The sequence below is a fragment of the Sceloporus undulatus genome, chromosome 6 (genome assembly GCF_019175285.1).
Source record: "Sceloporus undulatus isolate JIND9_A2432 ecotype Alabama chromosome 6, SceUnd_v1.1, whole genome shotgun sequence".
Classification (NCBI taxonomy): Eukaryota; Metazoa; Chordata; class Lepidosauria; order Squamata; family Phrynosomatidae; genus Sceloporus; species Sceloporus undulatus.
The window spans coordinates 96,765,868-96,785,459 of record NC_056527.1 but is presented as its reverse complement, the minus strand read 5'-3'; the positions used below and the strand labels follow the sequence as shown (position 1 = coordinate 96,785,459).

The window sequence follows — 19,592 nt, the reverse complement described above, 5'->3', positions numbered from 1 at the left end:
GAACCAAAGCTTGGACCATCCCATGTAAACTCTGAAGAGCTGGAGTCTGAGTTGTGTACCCTTCTGAATGATGGAGCCCAAAACAGCAGCAACAAAAGGGCAGGAAACACTCTGATGTGATTTAAAAAAAGGAAATACTGACATAATTAGGCCAGCTTAGCTAATATACATCAAAGACTCCATGAGTGGATCTGGATCCTTTTCAGGCTGCTTTTTTTTTATGTTTGCTCAGACTCAGGCCTGTAACGGCCACACTTTGGTTCTTTGGACACATTCCATCATTCCACTTATAGAGATTTACACCATGTAATCCTGATGCAAGATCCTGACAATTCACACCCCATGTCACCCTCCCTACCTACAGTTTACAGAACTGCCACATTCTTGTGAGCTGAAGCTATGCTTTTTATTCTAGTTTAAACTGGGTTGACATTGGTAGTGTACAGATGAGGCCCAGGATCTTCTTCGCCAGAGGTGGAGAACAGCCCTCCATATGGGGCAGGCCTCTAGTTTCCATGGGTGTTAGAATCCTGCCACATGTGGAGGTCACAAATCATGGAGTTGTAGTCCAACCATCACTGTAAAGCCAACATTCCCTTCAGCTCTGCTCTTCATAGTAGTAAACCAAAGTTTGAAATGCAATCATGGCTGTTTGTGGGTCGGTTGATGTTCACAATAGGTGCCCAGAGTTCATTTTCCGTAGTTTGGCAGGCAAATTATCCTCTAATCTTGACCCCAAGTTGCGAATGGCTAGAGGCCTCTGTTGGAGTTCAAGGTTCCCAGTGGACCGTGCCAGCAACTCCGATTTGGTTTTGAAGGCTGTCGACTGGATCTTTTCCTCCCCATCCTCTATGCTGCAGACTGAACTAATCTCCTGGATTTTCAAGAGGTCTCCAGTGCTGCATGCTTTCTCCACATTGCTGGAACAAAGGCTGAGTACTCCCCTATGGAGATCCCCTTTCCCAGAACAAATTTTCTGGAGTTTGCTAGGAAGCCTGCCACTTTTCTCTTCAAAAATATCAAGACAGTCCAGGGAGGAGAGCTTGTCCCTTCGGCTTCTGCTGCTTCCAGTAGGAGTGTTCAAAGGTGATGGGAGAGCCAAATTCTCCTCCTGTTCTTTCACACTGTAGGGAGGAGTTGGGACTTCAAATGTTCCATGAAACTGAGAATAATCCACGCGGAAAAAGCCATCTTCCAGCGACATCACTGGCAGGAACCTGTGGCCCCAGAGAACTTCATCCTCTGTGTAGGAGGTTCTGGCTTGGCATGTCATTCCTAGCAAATCAGAACGGGAGTAAAATTAGAGTGGGATTTTCAAATTGTGGAACTGTATGTTGGAAAAGTTTTTAAATAGAAATATATAGGTCCATAAGTGAAAATACTGTATATGAATTATGCATCAAGGCTGTTAAGCTCCTTAAATTTTTTTTAGCTCAGTGGCATAATTAGAGTTGGTGTTACCTCGTGCAGATGCCCAGAAAGGCTGCCGGGAGGGTGGTTGGTGGCGGTGGCATACCTCCTCTCTCTCCTTTCCCTCCCGCTGCACCCCTCCTGGACACCCCTCAGCCACCCAGCCAGACCTGGAAAAGACTGCTGGATAGCAACAGTAACCTACCCTGGCCTCCCTCCTCATCCACTGCCTTGCTTGCTTGCCCACCTGCCTGCCCTCCAGTCCTGCTCTCCACCCAGACTTGGAAAGGGCTGCTAAAGAGCAAGTCAACAGCCAGGCAAGGGAGACAGCAGGAGAAGCCAAAAGCAGGATGTTCTCATGCTTTCTTCTCTGCTCTCTTGGCTGAGAGAGCCATGACAATATAGAAGAAGGAGTGGATGCCAGCAGCAGCAATGCACACTACTACCCTGCAAGGAAGGAAAGACCTGATCAGGTGTCATCCCGCTTTGAGGTGTCCCCTGGTACAGTCCACACACCCCACACTCCCTACTGATGGCCCTGATTTAGCTAACCTGAGAAGGCAGAAAATAGATAGTGGGCAAGAGCTTCAACTTTTTCAGGAAATAACCTTTTGAACCTAGAATCCTAAGCTGCTATTCAGAAGAGACTCTGGGGCTGGGACTTGACTCTGGAGGGCAAAAACAAAGCTGAGTATCCAGGGAGACGGAACTGCTTCTCTGCTCAGACCTTTTAATGTTTATCCCATGTCCCTTTTTGTCACCTAAGACAACAAAAGCTGCTAGGAGACCAAGACGGTTACCAGATGGAGCAACAGGTCGTTCTATGGAAACCTAACTGGTGGGTGGATTGTGCAAACCTAGTGCTTATTCTTTCCCCGTCTATCTGCCAGCTTTCCGCAAGCCAGTTCCTTGTCACTGAGCTAGACTACAACTCCCATCAGCCAGATGCTATGTTGGCTGGTTTGATGGGCATTGTAGTCCAGCACATCTGGACACACCAGTTCAGAGTTGGAGAAGACTGATATGTTGTCTTTCCCATTTCTTCCAAATTATGTGTTGGTTGTGCTGTCCCTCTTAACACCACTTAAATGTGGGCCTTCTAGTTGCTGTTGAACTGCAGTTCTCAGTAGTCCTAGCCTGCATAGTCAACTGGGGAGGAATTGTGGAAGTAGCAGTCCAGTGACCTCTGTAAAGCCATATAATTCCCAAGCCTGTACTAGGCATGATTGACTTCTTTTGGATCCAGCCTCCTCATTCTTATCAATGCATCTGAGGAAGTAGATTTAAGTCTACAAAAGCTCATGCTACCAACTTCTTTCTTTCAGTTAGTCTCAAAGGTGCCACATGATCTCTCTACATACTGATTCTAGAGACTAACATGACTATATCTTTGAATTCTTATCAAGGCTTTATGAGGCACCTTCAGGTGGCCACATATGAACCTTTTGTGAAGGGCTTTTGCCATATCAAAATAAGACTGGGTGCTAGCTGCACATGTACAGTAGTACTTCCACAAGAAGACACTGTGGTTTAAGCACTCAAAATTAAGCTACCTGAGAGTCTCAGTTTCATTTTTAAAAGCCCATTTTCTAACCCTAGAGGTGATGAAGACCTGAAACTGCATGGGAAACCATGCCCTGCTAGAATCACAGTTGGGAGTCTTGGTCTGCATACATCTTTATCCATTGCTGTGAAGATCTCTGAATAAAATTTACAGTATTTTCTTAAAAATCACCACTGTATAAATGGTGCAAAATAAAATAATGCATTATGCAAAACAAAACTGCCATGCATTATGCAAGATAAAATTATACATTATGCAGAATAAGATAATATATCGAAATATGGTTGTTCCAGATAATTTACACAGATTGTACAAATTCAGCTTTTCTTGCCACACAACTGGGACTAATTATGAGCCAAATTTAATCTTATTTAGATGTTTTTGTTGCTGAAGTACACCAGGTTTAGAAGGGCCTCTATTTTTCTAATGGAAATGACATCTGGGCAACTGCCCTACATAAAAACTGATAAACTTTGGTAGAATATCATTGTATCAGACCCATTTTCAAGAGCACATTCATCTACATTCTTAGAGGCATCATCTACTAAAAATACCTCCATGAAGGGCAAGTGATAGTTCTTAACCAAGAGGACAAATGGTTATTAAGCATGTCAGTCAACTCTGCCCTTTCATGAGAGCATGGAAAAGTGGGTTTTTGTTGATCATAGCTCCTAGGATCACATACCAATTTGGGAACTGTGGTCCACAAACAGGGTGACCAGATGTCCTCCTTTTCCAGGACATGCCCTACATTAGATGCTTCTGTCCTTAATTAAAGACAAAACAAGACATAACAGAAATCATTGGAGAAGCTGTTGGGTCTCTCGGGGAGGAAATCCCATCTTTTAATTTTAGAGCTGCTAGAAATTTTAAGCAGAACCATTTCAAAGGATAAAGGGGCAATGGGGAGTCTGGAGAAGTTGAAAGCCCATCCTAGAGCTGAGCTGGAAGGACATTCAGGAACTGAAGAAAGCCTGCACAAATTAAGCCCTGGAAGCACTGCTGGTCCAATGTGCATGTTGAGGGTATAATTCTTGGGTACCGTATTTCCAAAAGTACAGGGATTCTTCCTTTTCAAGAACTATAAATGAAAAATTTACTTTTTAAAAAGGAAAATCCGCCCATATCAAATTCTATTTCTCCCTCCTCTCTCCATATATATATATATATATATATATATTAGCATAAAAGGATTCATTAATATAGCACCAGAGGGGGAACCACATAATTAATCTCTCATTTGCTAGACAGATCAGCCTCTAGGCTAAGCTCATGAAGCAATGGAAGTCCTTTGCTACAATTACAGCTGGGGTGCCCTACTTGCTCATATATGGATGGAACAAAGGGCTGGGCTTTGCTTTGGAATAGAAGGGAAACAATGGAATTTGGAAAGGAACTTTTAATAAGTCATTCCAGCCCTGCTTTCAGCCCCTCTGCAAAGAAATTGATCACTGCTCTACTGAGATGTTTAAAAATTGGTCTTTACATCATTATTTCTCTAAAGTAACTGAAACAGCTACTTTTGATTATTATTATTATTATTTTCAATAGCTTATGCCACTTTAATTGCCCTGGAACAATGCTTTCGAATTATGGGATCTGTAGTTTTGTGAGATATTTATCTTTCTCTGTCAGAGAGCTCTGGTGACACAATAAACTACAAAGCCCAGGATTCCATAGCATTGAGCCATGGCCGTTAAAAGGATGTCAGATTGCATTATTTCTGCAGTGCAGATGCTGCCTTACTTTTTGCAATACCAGAAATGTGGGGACTGAATGAAAATTTCATGGCAAGGGAAAAGCCCTCATTTTACCTCTGCACCCACACCCCTGCTATCAATTGCTCCCAGAATTCCATAGTATTGTGCCATGGCAGTTAAAGCTTTATTTTTGCAGTGCAGATTAGATCTGGGTAAATGTAAACAGTTGACCCTCCATATCCACGGAGTCTGCATCCACTGATTCAACCAACCACAGTTCCAAAACATTCACATAATTGTTTCCCCCCACCAAAAGCAAACCTTGATTTTGTTGTTTCATTTTACCACACCATTGCATTTGACCATCCATGAATTTTGGTATCCACAAGGAGTCCTGGAACCAAACCCCAGTGGATACCAAAGGCCTACTGTACTAACACATATACCTTTTAAGACAGTACTCTTGCTCTGAGATTTCTCCCCCTTTCTGTTGACTGGAGAATTGGGTCCAGGCTATGAGATGCGGGAACTCTAATGTTGTTCATTTTTGCTCTTGTCATTGTTTTCTTGCTTAAAAAGACAAGTCAAAAGAGATAGAAGAAAGCAGAAGGGGGGGATACAGAATTGGCAGTGAACACTTGCGTGGGGTGTAGGCCGCAGCAGACACCTAATGATGCTAACCCTGACTAGCTTTATTAGTAGGTATCCGATGACAATTGCCTTTCAGAGGCATTCTGGAACTGACACAGGAATGAGGCATAACAGGTAGACTCTTTTGCAAATGCTCAGGTTTGGTCGCCTGCTCAGTCATCAGCCTCTCCTTGGCTGCAGCCACACTGCTGAAATAATCTGGCTCGGCACCACTTTCACTGCTATGGCTCAATGCTATGGAATTCTGGCAAATGCAAAGCTCTGGTGTCCCAGACAAACTACATTTCCCAGAATTCCATAGAACTGAGCCATGCCAGTGAAAGTGGTGCCAAACCAGATTATTTCAGCAGTGTGGGTGCAGTCTTTGTGTTCTATCCTCCGGCCCCTTTCCTACCTCCTAGCCTTTTTTATTTATAATATTTGCATGCGGACCCATGACGTAAAAGTTCTCTGTGCAGCTTAAAATAAGCAAACGTAAGAGCTGAGATTTTATACACATTGGGGCTTACCTCCCTGTTGACACAATTCACACATATGGTGTTTTTTGGTTTGCCATAACCTGCCATTAAAGGAGCAGCTGTTCTTATTCACACCCAGTTTTGTATCTACACTGTAGAAACAACACACTTTGACACCACTTTAAGTGCTGTAGTGCCATCCGATGGAATTCTGGGACTTGTAGTTTTACTAGGTCTTTAACCTTCTCTGCCAAAGAGTGCTGGGGCCTCACCAAAATACACATCCCAGGACTCCTTGGATGGAGCCATGGCAAATAAAGTGGTATCAAATTGCATTATTTCTAGAGTGTAGATGCACTGTTTGTCTTCAGATAGGTTAGAAGTGTGGTAGCAGAGTGCCATGTGTCTTTTTCTTTTTCTCTTTTTTATTGATACAGAATGTAGCACTATTGTGGCGATGAATTTTTTTTGTTATTGTCATTTTTTGTATTTATTGTTTGTTTTTGTTGTGTGTGTGTATGTGTGTGTGTGTATTTTAAAGGAGTTAAGTGTGCATTCCTGTCCACAACATGTGCGTGTGCACCCAGACAGGCAGATATAGATCAACTCAGCTGTCTGCATTTTTGGATTCCCTTCACATTACGAGGACTATCATTATGAATGACTCCATTAGTGCACCAGCAGAGGGGAGCTTTCAGCAATATGTGGATTACACTGCTGGGGCTTGGTCCTGAATGAGCACTTTAGCTCCATCAGTGCTACAAAATACCTTGTCCTGATGAAGATGAAAATTGCTCATATTGGTTTGTTGATATGGATCAGCACAGCTTCCTGAACATGCAGACTGTCTTGATCAGCAATCTAAGTTTTACATTCTATCTGAAAAGATATAAAGGAATCTACAGAGCCTTCAGTCCATTGTGAAGTCGAAGGCTTTCATGGTCAGCATCCCTTCAGTCCATGCTTCTGACAAAGTCGATCAGAGTCCATGAAAGCTTATGCTATAAATTTATTTTTCTCATCAAAGGTGCTGTGGGATTCCTTTATATCTTTTGCTGTTGTTGCTGAAACAGACTAACACATGTAAGTCTTTGAATAATACTTTAAATCATACCATTACACTTTTAGATATGAAGCAGTGTCTGCTAATCTTGCCTGTCTATCTGGACTAGGACTGACTGGAATAGGGATCACTAGATCTAATAAGTGGATTACAATTAACTAGAATTCTGATTTAGGGTCAGATTAGAAGTGATGTCTTGTCTTCATAAATTCTTTGCTTTCACTCTTCTGCAACATAGCAGTGCAATCACTGGTGGCCAATAATCACCCTCATAATACCTAGAATCTTGATGGTAATATTATTTGCAGTAGCTGCCAGGAAATTGTATGCTTGTTTCATTAATGATTTTAATAGTTCTTAAATCACAGATTTTAAAAGATTGCTAATGTAGTTGGTATCTGGATAATTTGTTACAGCTCACAAACAGCCTGCACATTCATCTTATTATTGAGAATTATTATCATATCCACTAACTCACAATGGCCTTCAAGCAAAAACAACAGTTATTAACGTTACCTTTTCGGATCAAACCTGTCACTGACTTATAGCTAGGTAGTTTGGGAGTTGTAATGTCCCAAATGTGTCCAATTCTGGAGGTAAGAGTTATTAACTTTCACCCTAAGGGCTGTTTCCCCTAATCCAAACTGCTTACCCCAGTTCATTTACTTCTTACTGGGAAAAAGTTATGTTTGACTTATTATCATAAAGAAAAAAGTGGCTGGGGTGATTTTGACTTTGAATACAGAATATGGAGGAAATGTTTTGCATTACTTATTCTCTTGCTCTGATCACACCCAGGATTCTTTCCTTATATACCCCGAAAAAAACCCCCAAAACCCTCAAGTCATCACATCCATTTCCCATACTGTATCTGCTTTGGCCTAAGTTCCAAGTCCATGTCTGTCTAAGCTTCCTAAACAAATGAAACAGTTGTTCCCTATGCTAAAAATCAAACATTTTATTGATTTTATTTATTGTTGCTTATGCTCTAAATCAAAACCTTGCTATACAGAATGACACTGAATCATGACAAGATGGGATAGACAGATCAGTTTGAGCCAAAACTCAATTCTAGAAATAAATTTGTTTCCAGGTTTGGCCCTGGTATTTGTGCATCATCATGGCAGCCCCTGTGTGGATGGGGCTGTGCCATAATGGCGCCGCTGCTGCGCACTAGGGTTCAGGAGCGTCTGGATAGTCCGCACTCCCGAGACCTAATTTTGGCCCCAGGGTGCCACACAGCGCTCGTTTGTACCAGACCTGAAGGTCCTTTCATACTACACAGTTATAGCAATATTCCACTTTAACTTCCATGGTTGCATCCTGTTGGATTCTAATTCTGTGAGGCAGTAAAGTTCTTTGGCTGATATTTTTTGGCAGTTAAAAGTGGAATCATAGCTCTATAACTGTGCAATGTGAAATCCTATGAGTTGCGAAGCAAGAAGTCAACAGTTTGAATCTCACACCTGTTATGAATTCACTACCAGCTGGTCTTGTTAGGCGAAGTGTCTCTCAACTTCAGTCTCTCTATTGGCAATATAATGCATAGTAATACAGGCCTGCCATATAGGGGTGTTGTATGGATTACAGTTACATAAGGTATATGAAGTACTCTGAATTCTTGAAGCTGTTGCATAAATGTTTATTATTTATTTGTTTGCTATTTTTGTCAGGCTTCGGGTTCAGTCTCTTACCTGTTGTTTCAACAATCCCTTCCAGGATAACAACAATTTCAAACTGCTCGCTTCGTAGCGATCTCTGCGAGAGGGCGAAAAAGGGGCTCTTGTCATCAATTTCATGGCAGATGGTTAGAGGAGAGACAAGGAACAGTTGGTCGGCTCCGGTTCCGAATCCAACATCAAGCTCACATTGGTCTAGTGGCAAGAATTCACCTTCTGGTGTCTGTCGTGACTGAAGAAAAACAGGGAAGTGGGGGTGGGAAAGAAATCCCAGGAATTGAAGATCAAATCTTACCGCAGCAGAGCAACAGAAACATTTCCAGAGTGTCTTATGGAGTAATTTCATAAATCTTAGCACTCCATGCATACTAAAATACAAAGAGATGGGCCCAAATATAGAGATCCCCCCCCCACAAAGAGATGGGCTGGTCTGGACTGTGGCTTGGGAAATTTTGGGTCCTTTCACACCACACAACTATAGCACTGTGATTCTACTTTAACTGCTATGGCAACATCCAATGGAATCTTGAGATTTGTAGTTTAGGGAAGGACTAGAGCTCTCTGGCTGAGAATTCTAAATGCTACTCCCTAAACTACAAATCCCAGGATTAGACAGGATGCAGCTATGACAGTTAAAGTGGAATTGTTTCTCCACAATGAAAGGGCCTTTGGATGCAGCGTCTTTTGGGAATATCATTGTGTTGCAAAGCCTTTGGTACTGCGATTCAGATACTCCACAAGGTCTTGTCAGAGTTAAACTGCATGGTGCGTTTAACTGCATACCATGTAGCCAAACTTTACTTTGTACAGTTAGAAAAATCTGCTTTAAAAGCTCCAATGAACTTGCTTCTCTATCAGTGGTCCTGGGGCTCACCTGACAGCTGGGGAAAATGCAGCAGCAGTGATGCGAGGGAAGGCATACAGTTGATGGCCCAGATCCTGTCATGGGAGATGTTCCTCTGGCATGTAGCTACAATATGTTTCCAGTTCCTCCCATAGACAGCTATTTCTGTCATATCTCTGATAGAACAGGGGGAGCAGCAGAGATGGACACACTGCCAACAAGCATCCACAGGGTCTTCAATGGTCCCAGAGAATTACATTATTGATGTGCATCTAGTTAAAGGAAAATAGTTTGATGCATCTCTTCTGGTCCCCTCACCAGTCAAGGGGGGCACTGTGGAAACGGACATATTTGGGAGGCTCCTCACTGAAAAGGTGGATTTGGGGGGCAATTTTGGTTGTTGCCCAGTCTGAACAGTATTATGACTTCTGTGTTAACAACAAAAAAGTGGATTGTGCTGGTGTAAACTGGATTTAACACCAGTCTTAATTCACTAAAAGGATGCCAGCATGGACCCTTTGGGGGGAAAATTGTAGGAACCCCAGCCTCCAATTTCTGAGGCTGCAGCATGCTGGTACCATGCCTGTTTCTGCAGTTGAAGCACAGCTAGATGCAAAATTGGCCATTGGCCCAACACATTTTGCTGCCTGAAGCACATAGTACTCAAACCAGCTGAGATATTTTGGCACCTGAACCAGAAAATCTTACATCTCTCACCTGCCTTGCCAGTAAACATTAAAGGACAATAGATTCTAACAATCTGTGGCCTTTTCATGATGCCCAGAACTTGCTGTCTGAGGTAGCTCCCTCACTCTGCCTAATGCTAGAGTTGGCGCTGGCTATTTGGGATACAAAACCTAATTCTGGTCTTAACAATGTACTGAGTTGTTCTCCCATCCTTTCTAAAATCTGCATGATAAAATATATTTGCAAATAGTAGGGAGAGGTGCCCAGTTGAGCTCACGACAGGGCTGGCACAGAAATGGTGCCCTCTTCCATTCCATGCACAGAAACACAATCAACTTGGCAGCTGAACTTACTTCAGCACTGGTGACGGAAGACAGGTCTTTTCCAAAGTGGAAGCTGCTGGTTCCAAATCAGCGAGGCAGTCAATTTGCTCTGTGCTTCAGTCACATCTTTAGGAAAGCCATCCAAGGTGCTGACCTCAGACCTACCAAAATGGGTTCAGTACCCTGGATAGCTCCAGGGTTGTTTGAACTAAAAGCCAGTGTGGCTTCTCTGTCAGGGATCAGGGATGTCACTAGGAGGGTGCAAGGAGTGCAGATCACACTGGGTGACACCCAGTAGAACGGTGCATCTGGTGGGACTGGCATGGCTGCTGGGCAAGGAAGCGAGGGCATCATCACCCTTTCTTGTTCACCCAGAAGCAATACCAGACCCTGAATGGGCCATCTGGAAGGCACTGGACCAGTCAAGGGGCAGACGAATGAGGCAGCAGGAGGGAGTGTGGGGCAATCTGCCACCCCACTTTGCAGCTCTTTTGGGGCACCCACACTGGATGGCACCAACAGCAGTGATGCCACTGTTCTCTGTCCCCTGACAGGGCTATCACCAGCTTCTGCTGAACGAAACAGCAGACTTAATTGTGTGGTGGTAGAGACATTTTTCTCTTTTCTACAAATTGATTTTTTGTTTTTGTTTTCTAAAACTTTTGGACTTTTGGATTAATGCTTTTTATCTTTGTACATTTGATTACCTGTACTATTTTGTTTTATTCTGCACTGTGTGTGTTTGTGTGTGTAGTTTTTTTAGATTGTATTTTAATACAGTATTGCATTTCAGCATTTTATATTATTGGAATAATTATGCTCTATTGTGTAACTTTGTAAAGCATCATGAACATGGATGATGCTATTGTTATTATTCCCCAGCATCTTCTACCTCATTGTGTTCACTCCAATGATCAGGCAGGCCTTGGATGATCTGAATGCTCTTGCACCATTGGTCTTCACCACTAGGAAACCAGGACCCTTTCACACGATCCAATTATAGCACTATATTCCACTTTAATAGCTAAATCCTGGGATTTGTAGTTTAGGATGTTTAGAATTTTCAGAGAGCTCTGGAACCTCATCAAACTATAAACTCCAGGTCCCCACAGAATGCAGCCAGGGTAACTATAATGGAATATAGCACTGTAATAGGATTTGCTATTTCTTACAAGGTTGCTCCTCCTGCCACAGGGCTGATGATCCACTTCAGTGCAGTGAGCCAGAGAAGGAGAGTTCAGTTTGAATCAAAGACTGGAAAAACACACTGACAGTGCTGGCTGGGGAATTCTGTGAGTTGTACTCACTTTCCCAAGCTCTAGCTATTATGGATTCTGAATCTTTGAATTCAGGACCAGTTTCCACAGATGAACCAGATGCTTCCCTGACTCTTTCTCTCCCCCACTTTTTTCATGTAATCCCTTCCTACCATTCTCAGAAAAAAAGAAAGAGAGAAAGAGAGAGCAGCACTGCTGTGATAATTAGCAGGAGGAAAAACCACAGCAAGGTGTCTACAGTAGATATGGGTAGAATTAGCCTTACAAAAATTAAAAAGGAAGAAAACAACCCTGACAAAGATGGAAAGGTGGAACAGAAAAGCCCTTGGAAGATATTTGGCCAAATGCAAGCATCATTGCATAGAGCTTAAAAGATGCCATCCTGGGCATATCTAGCATTATCCCCTACTTGTACCTTCCCCCCACCTCCTACTTGGCCACAAAGGCACCAGCACGCCTTGCCGACCTGGATTAGCCAGACATGTGCTTCCCGCTTTGGTCACTGTTGGGATATGTCATCTTTATTAACTGAGATGTCAATCTTCGTTCCTTGTCAAATTGCTGTGCGACTCATCTGCTAACCAAATGTGATGTTGTGTGCCTGAATGGCCAAAGATTCTTCTATTATTTCCCCTCTCTCTGCTACTCTGCCGTTTTAAAGAGGCTGGTTTCCCAGCGGTGGGTGAGAGCAGTTAGGAACAACAGTAATGGTAGAAGGCTTTTAGAAATGTTCTCAGAAAAACATTCCTCATTTAAAGTTGAGCACTGACAGCCACAGAGATCCTTGAAGAAGAAAGAGACTGTCTAGAAAACTAAGCAGGCTGCTCCTGGGTGGTCTTACAAGGAGAGTTGGAAAATGATCCAAGTCTTACCTACCAGTGGTTTCACATGGTTGTGTTTTAAAGTCAAGGTGGGCAAAGTGGGACACAGAGGCCACATCCTGGCTAGTTTTGTGGCCCTTGATACCTCCAGATTATTATCCTTCTTCTCCCAACCCCCCACCCCATGGTGAACTGCTTTCTTGGGAGAGAGGAATTCACCTTTAAATAAGCAACAGAATCCTCCTGTAGAATTCAATGTTAAAAAACAACAACACACATTTTTCAAAACCAGCATTGGATCTCTGGCCACTTTCAGTTTTATCCCCCCTCCATCCCCCATCCCCAAAAAGAAGCAAAATGGGGCATGTGTGTATTTTTACACAGTTGCCAGACAGTCCTGGAACATAAGATTTGGCCCCATTGCATTTGCCCACTTCAGCTTTAATGCAATGTCAAAATCACTCTCCAAGTGATACGGAGGAATGTTGATAGATAGGAGGTCACTGCCTTATTTGACTCTTAACTGAACCCTTTTGGCACCAGTGATCAGTTGCTTCATGCTGGACATAATATAGATAGGAATTCTTCAGAGGAAGAGGAAATAGCAGCTAGGCATCCCTCTATTATACCCAGATACATCTCAAGCTGTGGAAGCCCAACCCAGATTTCTGCAAATATGGTCACCAGAGGGAGAGGAACAGCAGCTTTTGTATTGTGCTTAAATCTAGGTCTTTGCAAGCATGCATGGATTTATTTCCTTCCTCTTCCCGCCCAATCCCTTTTCCTTTTGTGTCCTGTCCATGGGACAGCCTGGGAAGCTTTTTTGGGATGTACATGGTGGTAAAAAATGTGTCAAATAATAGTAAATAATAGATGCCATATAGTTAGATAGTTTAGAAGCCCGAAGTGGAGATCAAGCATTAACACAAACTCAGAGACAGGCAGGTAGTAGTTTTGGAATGGGTAAGGTAAAGTCAGGCTAGCTTGGGAAATGCTTAAAGGCAGGCAGGGCAAATATGTAACAATCTACCTATGATCTTGAGATGAGCCAACTCAAGAGATCTTGCTGCCTGGGGCTACTCAAATTAAGGCGCATAGTGCCCAAAGGTAGACTGAGTGGTAGTGGCATATGAGATGTTTCTACTAGTAAAAATACAATAACAACATAGTTTTTCGGGTTCTAACATAGTTCTAGAAGAGTTTGTTCCTGACGTTTTGCCACCATCTGTTAGCATGGTCCAGAATGTCACAGCAATTAGGTCAGAATGCACAGGGAAGCCATTGAAATCCACAAACACCAAGACAACTTCAACAGGAAAGAAGAAACCCTTACAGTTAGCAAAGTTTGGCTACCAATCCTGAAAAACACTAAAATCAAGACCCAGCAAAATGGAGGGGAAAAGCCCAAATGTAAATGAAAATCAGGGGTTATCCCAGCAAACAATGATCTCAAATTTAACAGCCACTAATCCTCTTTGCAGATCCTCCTGCCCTGAGGCCTTGCCATTCAACAATAGGACAATACTGTACACAGATTAACATGGAAATCACTCCTTCCTACCAAGGGTCACACAGTATATATATACCCCACTCTCTTCCATGCCAGTATTTGCTGAAGATGCCAGCCATGGATGCTGGTGAAACATCAGGAATAACCTCTTCTAGAACATGGTCACATAGGCTGAAATACCCATGAAAAACTATGGATGCCTGCCATGAAAGCCTTCGACTTCACAATAATACCAAGTTAATACAATAATAATCCCCCCCTTCAAATATGCTACTTGGGACCACCAATTCACTCTTGCATAATGGGAGGACTAGCTTTAAAGCAGAGTGAATTGTAGTTTGTAATTTCTTAGATTGTAAGCCTGAGGGCAGGGAACCGTCTAACTAAAAGATTGTATGTACAGCGCTGTGTAAATTTACAGCGCTTTATAAATAAAAGTTAATAATAATAATAATAATAACAGTTTCCTCCCTGTGTTCTTCTTTCTTTCTTTTACAACATTGTTGTAGTGTGGTGTCAGGTCCTTTCTAACTTCTGGGGAACCAAGGTGAAGCCCTCATGGGGTTTTCTTGGCAAGATTTATTCAGAGGGGGTTTGTTATTGCCTTCCTCTGAAGCTGAGAGAATGTGACTTGCCCAAGTTCTCCCAACAGGTTTCCATGACTGAGTGGGGTTTCGAATCCCGATCCATAGAGTCGTACTCCAGTGCTCAAACCGCCATAATACATTTCTCTTCTACAGAATACAGACACAGATATAACTTGCATTTGTATTTCCTTCTTCAGTGAGGGAGGAGAGCAATTTAGGAGGTGATTTATGGAAGAGGAAAATACACTGCCATATGGGAAAAGAGCTCCCTCTTCCATCTGGACTTCCACAGAAGACTGCAGGCTTCACAACTGCATTTTATGAGAAGAAGAAAAAAAACCCCTCCATTGGGAGAAAACTGTGCCTGACCTGGCATGGAAGAAAAGAGAAACGGAGCCCCCTTTGAGCCAAAGGGATGGCATGGCAGATGTCATCGAGACAGGAGTGGGAGAAGGAGACAAAGAGAGTGAGGAGATGGGATAAAAAGGAGAGACAAAGGCAAAAGGATGGAGGACATTCTGACAAACAACTCAGCAGCTGCTGTGAGGATACTAGGGTTTTATTGCCTGACTGTTCTGACACATCAGAAAAACAAATGGTGATAGAGAGATTTAGCATTTTCAGGGAGGAAACCATATCCACTGTTTACAGTGTGATGTGGTGGTTTGATCGTTGGACTAGGAGAACAGGGTTTAAAGCCACGCTCAAAGCCACTTAGGCAAGCCACATTCTCTCAGCCTCGGAGGATGGCAATGGCAAACCCCCTCTGAATAAATCTGCCAAGAAAACCCTATGACAGGTTCACCTTAGGGGTCAGCATAAGTTGGAAATGACTTGAAGGCACACAACAACAACAACAACAACAACAAAGAATCTTGGAAAGTCACACTATCCCTGAGCTTGGCGATGTTGCTTCTTTAGTGTACAACTCCTAGCATCCACAGCTATCATGGCCAGCTTAACCCATAGAAGGAGTTTGGCTGACCTCTGCACCTTCCCTGAAAAATCAGCAGGTACAGTGAAAGTGACTAGTCAAGATGGTTATATATCACCTCTGGTAATTGCCATACTGCAGGATAAATGCCATAACTGTCATGGCTTTATCCTATGGAATCCTGGGATTTTTAGTTTGCCAAGGGACCAGAGCTCTCTGAGATGGCTAAATACCTCACTAAACTACAAATCCTTGAATAATAATAATAATGATTTATATGGCCTGCCTCTTCCAAGGATCGAAGTGGGATTACATCATTAAAATAATACAATGTAATTGAACAGTCAATAAAATACTAATAATGAATTCCTATTAGTTTCTTAAAATCTCCAAACATCAATCCATATACCATCATACATAGAGAGGGGGGTCTTAATCATCATCTCTATACCAAATCCGATGGGAAAGCCCGCCGGAAGAGATCCGTCTTTGGTGCCTTCTTAAAGGCATCTAAGATAGTGATAAGACGGATCTCCTCCGGCAGACTATTCCATAATTTGAAGTCCTCAGCATTGCACCATGGCTGTTAAAGTGATGTCAAGCTGCATTAATTCTGCAGTGTAGCCAGGATGGGCCCATTCACATTACAGAATTATAGTGCTATTATTCCACTCTAACTGCCATGGTGCCATCCAGGAAATATGTGGAAGTGGTAGTTCAAGGAGGAGGAGTTGGAATTCTCTGTCAGAAAACTCTAGTGGCTTCCTAAATTACAAATCCCAGGATTCCTTAAGAATCCAATGTGGAATAATGGCACCATAATTGTGTAGTGTGGACATGGCCAAAGCCTCTGTGTATCAGGGATGTAACTGGGGGGAGGGCAAAATGAAGTTGATGCACTCTCAAATAAGAATTCTGCCACTGTAATTGAAATTTTTCTTCAGTTGCCAGAGTTCTAGCTTTGCAGAAACTTAACTCAGCTGAGCATTTAGACCCAAGGAAAGGGGCAGGCAGAATTACCAAGGTGATGCAAACCCAGCAAATGTTATGGTTCTATGTATGAAAGTTTTTTTGATGGCTCAGGCTGCATCTGCAGTACAGAAAGAAGGCAGTTTGAAATCATTTTAACAGCCATGCTCAATATTATAGAATTTTGGAAACTGTAGTTTTGTGTGAGATATTTAGCTTTCTCTGCCAGAGAGCTCTGGTTCCACAACAATCCACAAAGTCCAGGACTCCATAGCATTGAACTATGGCAGTTGAAACAATGCCAGACTGCATTATGGCTGCAGTGCAGATGCAGCCTTATTTTCTGTAATACAGTACTAGAAGTTTGGGTACTGAATGAAAACTTCATGGGAGGAGAACAAACGTCTTCTATGAGTGAGCAATGTCCTCATTTAACCCTGTCTCGCACCCATAGCTACACCTCTGCTGCATATCAGTTGCTCAGAAATGAACAATGGAGGGTGTTGGCTCTCATGGACAGAATCATAACCTTCTGTTCCATGATGTTTTTCCCAAATGGGAAGAAGGAGAAGCCACTACTGCCCAGTCCCTGGAAGGCTGCAGCTAAAGGTTATTGTATATTTCAGCATTAACTGCACAAGGAGTTGTGACTGGAACAAGCAGTTTTGCTTTCTCGCAGAGACAGCTGCAAATGATCCAGTCCAGTCCATGATGACTGGTGGGTTCTGAAGATATAGCAGAGGTTTCTCTTCCTTCTTCCTCCCAGACAGAATGGGAGGGGCAAAGTGGTACAGTGGTCAGAGTATTAGACTGGGACTTGGGGGATCCAGGTTCTAGTCTCCGTTGGATGATCTTAGACCAGTCTCTCCCTTTTGGTCCAAACTACTTAACAGGGTTATTGTGAAGATAAATGTGGGAAGGAAAAGATTCATAAACCCCATTTGAAGCTCACTTGGGGGGGGGGGGAGGTTGGATAGAAATGCCATTAGATTCAATAGGTTTTAGCTTGGTGTAACCAGCCAGCGTGGTGTAGTGGTTGGATATTTGAATACAACTCTGGAGACCAGGATTCAAATCCTTGCTTGACCACGTAAATCCACTGAATAACCTCTTGAACAACTCACACTCTCTCATCCTGAAAGGATGGCAATGGTAAACCTCCTCTAATGAAATACATTTTGCGCTATCACTGTTATTATGGAACATTTTGGGTTAGGCTGGACTTTAATGGGCACTTAACTTTCTGACATATGGTAACCCTAAGGTTATTATCACATGGGGGATGGTTTGGCCAGATTTGTTCAAAGGGCCTTCCTCTGAGGCTGAGAGTATATGACTTGCCCAACAGGTTTCCATGGCTAAGCATAGATTTAAACCCTGTTATCCAGAGTCATGGTCCAGCACTCAAACTGCTGCACCATGCTGGCTCTCTTAAGACCCATTAGCTTTACATGATGGCTTAGTGATATGGATCAAGTGACCTGCCAAAATGTTTCGACTGTTTTTGGGAACATGACTGTTGGGTTGTCACAATGAGCATCTGACTTTAAAATTTGCAAATTACATCACAAAACAAAATGAGCAAATGGCATGTTCTTATTCTGCCAACTTTCTACACACTTTTTAAAGAATGTTCCTCTTTCTCCTCCCCCCCCCCCATTTAAAATGTTTTGTTAGCTGCTTTGAGTGTCCCCACAGAAGCGGGAAAATGGAACTGCGCCTTTTCTTTTATACATAAAGATATGAAATTCATTTTTGTCTCTTTGCTATTCTGTTTGAGCTTGCAAATAGGATTACCATGGCATGCAACAGCCATACATCAAATTCAAAAGGCAATCCCTAGAAAAATAGGTCTGTAATTCAAAGGATTGGCTGGGTGCATTTTTTTAAAAAAAAATATGTAAGGAGAAATTCATCAAGGATTCTGCATATACAGGATCCTGTCAAGATGAGGAACCCATGGGGCAAGTGTGTGCCATGCAGTTTTCCCTGCTTTAATCCTGTTTCAGAGGTGGACCAAGTGTAGCACTTCAGAAGTTGTTGGACTGCAACTCCCATCAATCTGGCAACACCTGGAGGACCACAAATCACCCAGGAGCAGAGATGCCTAGTGCAAGGCCACAGCCAGTCATTTTGGGGTCTGAGAATGGCGTGGCTCTGGGCATCCTCCACCAATGTCTTTGTCCCAGACAGTATGACAAGGCCAGATTATCAGAAGAATGACTTAAACATACCACCTGCCTCTTCTCTTACTTGAAAGCTGAGAACTGAAGGTAGAGTGGGCAGTGAATGATCAGCCCTTGGACAAGGTGGAAGAAAAGAGATCTAGAGCACCCTTCTCCCCAGAAACATTTTTCATTCGCATCACCACAATACAATTATGGGTGAACATATGCAGGTACATATACATTGATGCATGTGCTCATGGTGGCCACCATCAACGTGGGCCACCATGTCTCCCTTATCTAGAATTATGAAATCCAAAATAGTCCAACACTTTTGCTTTCTGATGCTTCAGTGTACACAAATGTTGTTTCATGCACAAAATTATTATAATAATTATAAAATTACCTTCAGGCAATGTGTACAGTGGACCCCTGATATCCACTGGGGTTTGGTTCCAGCCCCTGTGGATACCAAAATTCATAGATGCTCAAGTCCCCTTAAATACAGTGACATAGTAAAATGGTGTTGCTTATATACCATGAAACCCACTGGGTGATCTTGGGCAGGTCACACTCTCTCAGCTTCAGGGGAAGGCAACAGGGCAAACCTTCTCTGAACAAATTTTGCCAAGAAAACCTCATGATAAAAGATCGCCTTGGGGTCGCCATAAGTCAGAAACGACTTGAAGACACACAACAGCAACAAATATAAAATGGCAAAATCAAGAATCCATGGATACAGAGGGCTGCTGTATAAAGTGTGTATATGAGCCATAAATGAATGTTGTGCTTAGACTTGGGTCCCATCTCCAAGATATGTAGGTATATACAAATTACATGTAGGTATACGCAAATACAGATACTCCAAAATTCAAAAAATTTCAATCCAAAACACCTCTGATCCCAAGCATTTTGGATAAGGGAGGCTCAAACTGTGTCTGTAGTAGTAC

The 19,592-nt window shown here is 42.7% G+C and overlaps 1 protein-coding gene across 1 annotated transcript in view; it reads right to left on the bottom strand.

The window, feature by feature from the left end:
- Positions 1-384: 384 nt before the first annotated feature.
- LOC121932459 (G protein-activated inward rectifier potassium channel 1-like) overlaps positions 385-19,592 on the bottom strand; it is a 32,455-nt gene continuing 13,247 nt past the window's right edge. The window contains exons 3-4 of the mRNA XM_042471088.1: positions 8,541-8,757; positions 385-1,275 (exon numbers count right to left, since the gene is read on the bottom strand). Of these exons, the coding sequence (XP_042327022.1) occupies positions 671-1,275; positions 8,541-8,757 (822 nt within the window). The 3' untranslated portion in view covers positions 385-670. The remainder of the gene's footprint in view (positions 1,276-8,540; positions 8,758-19,592) is intronic.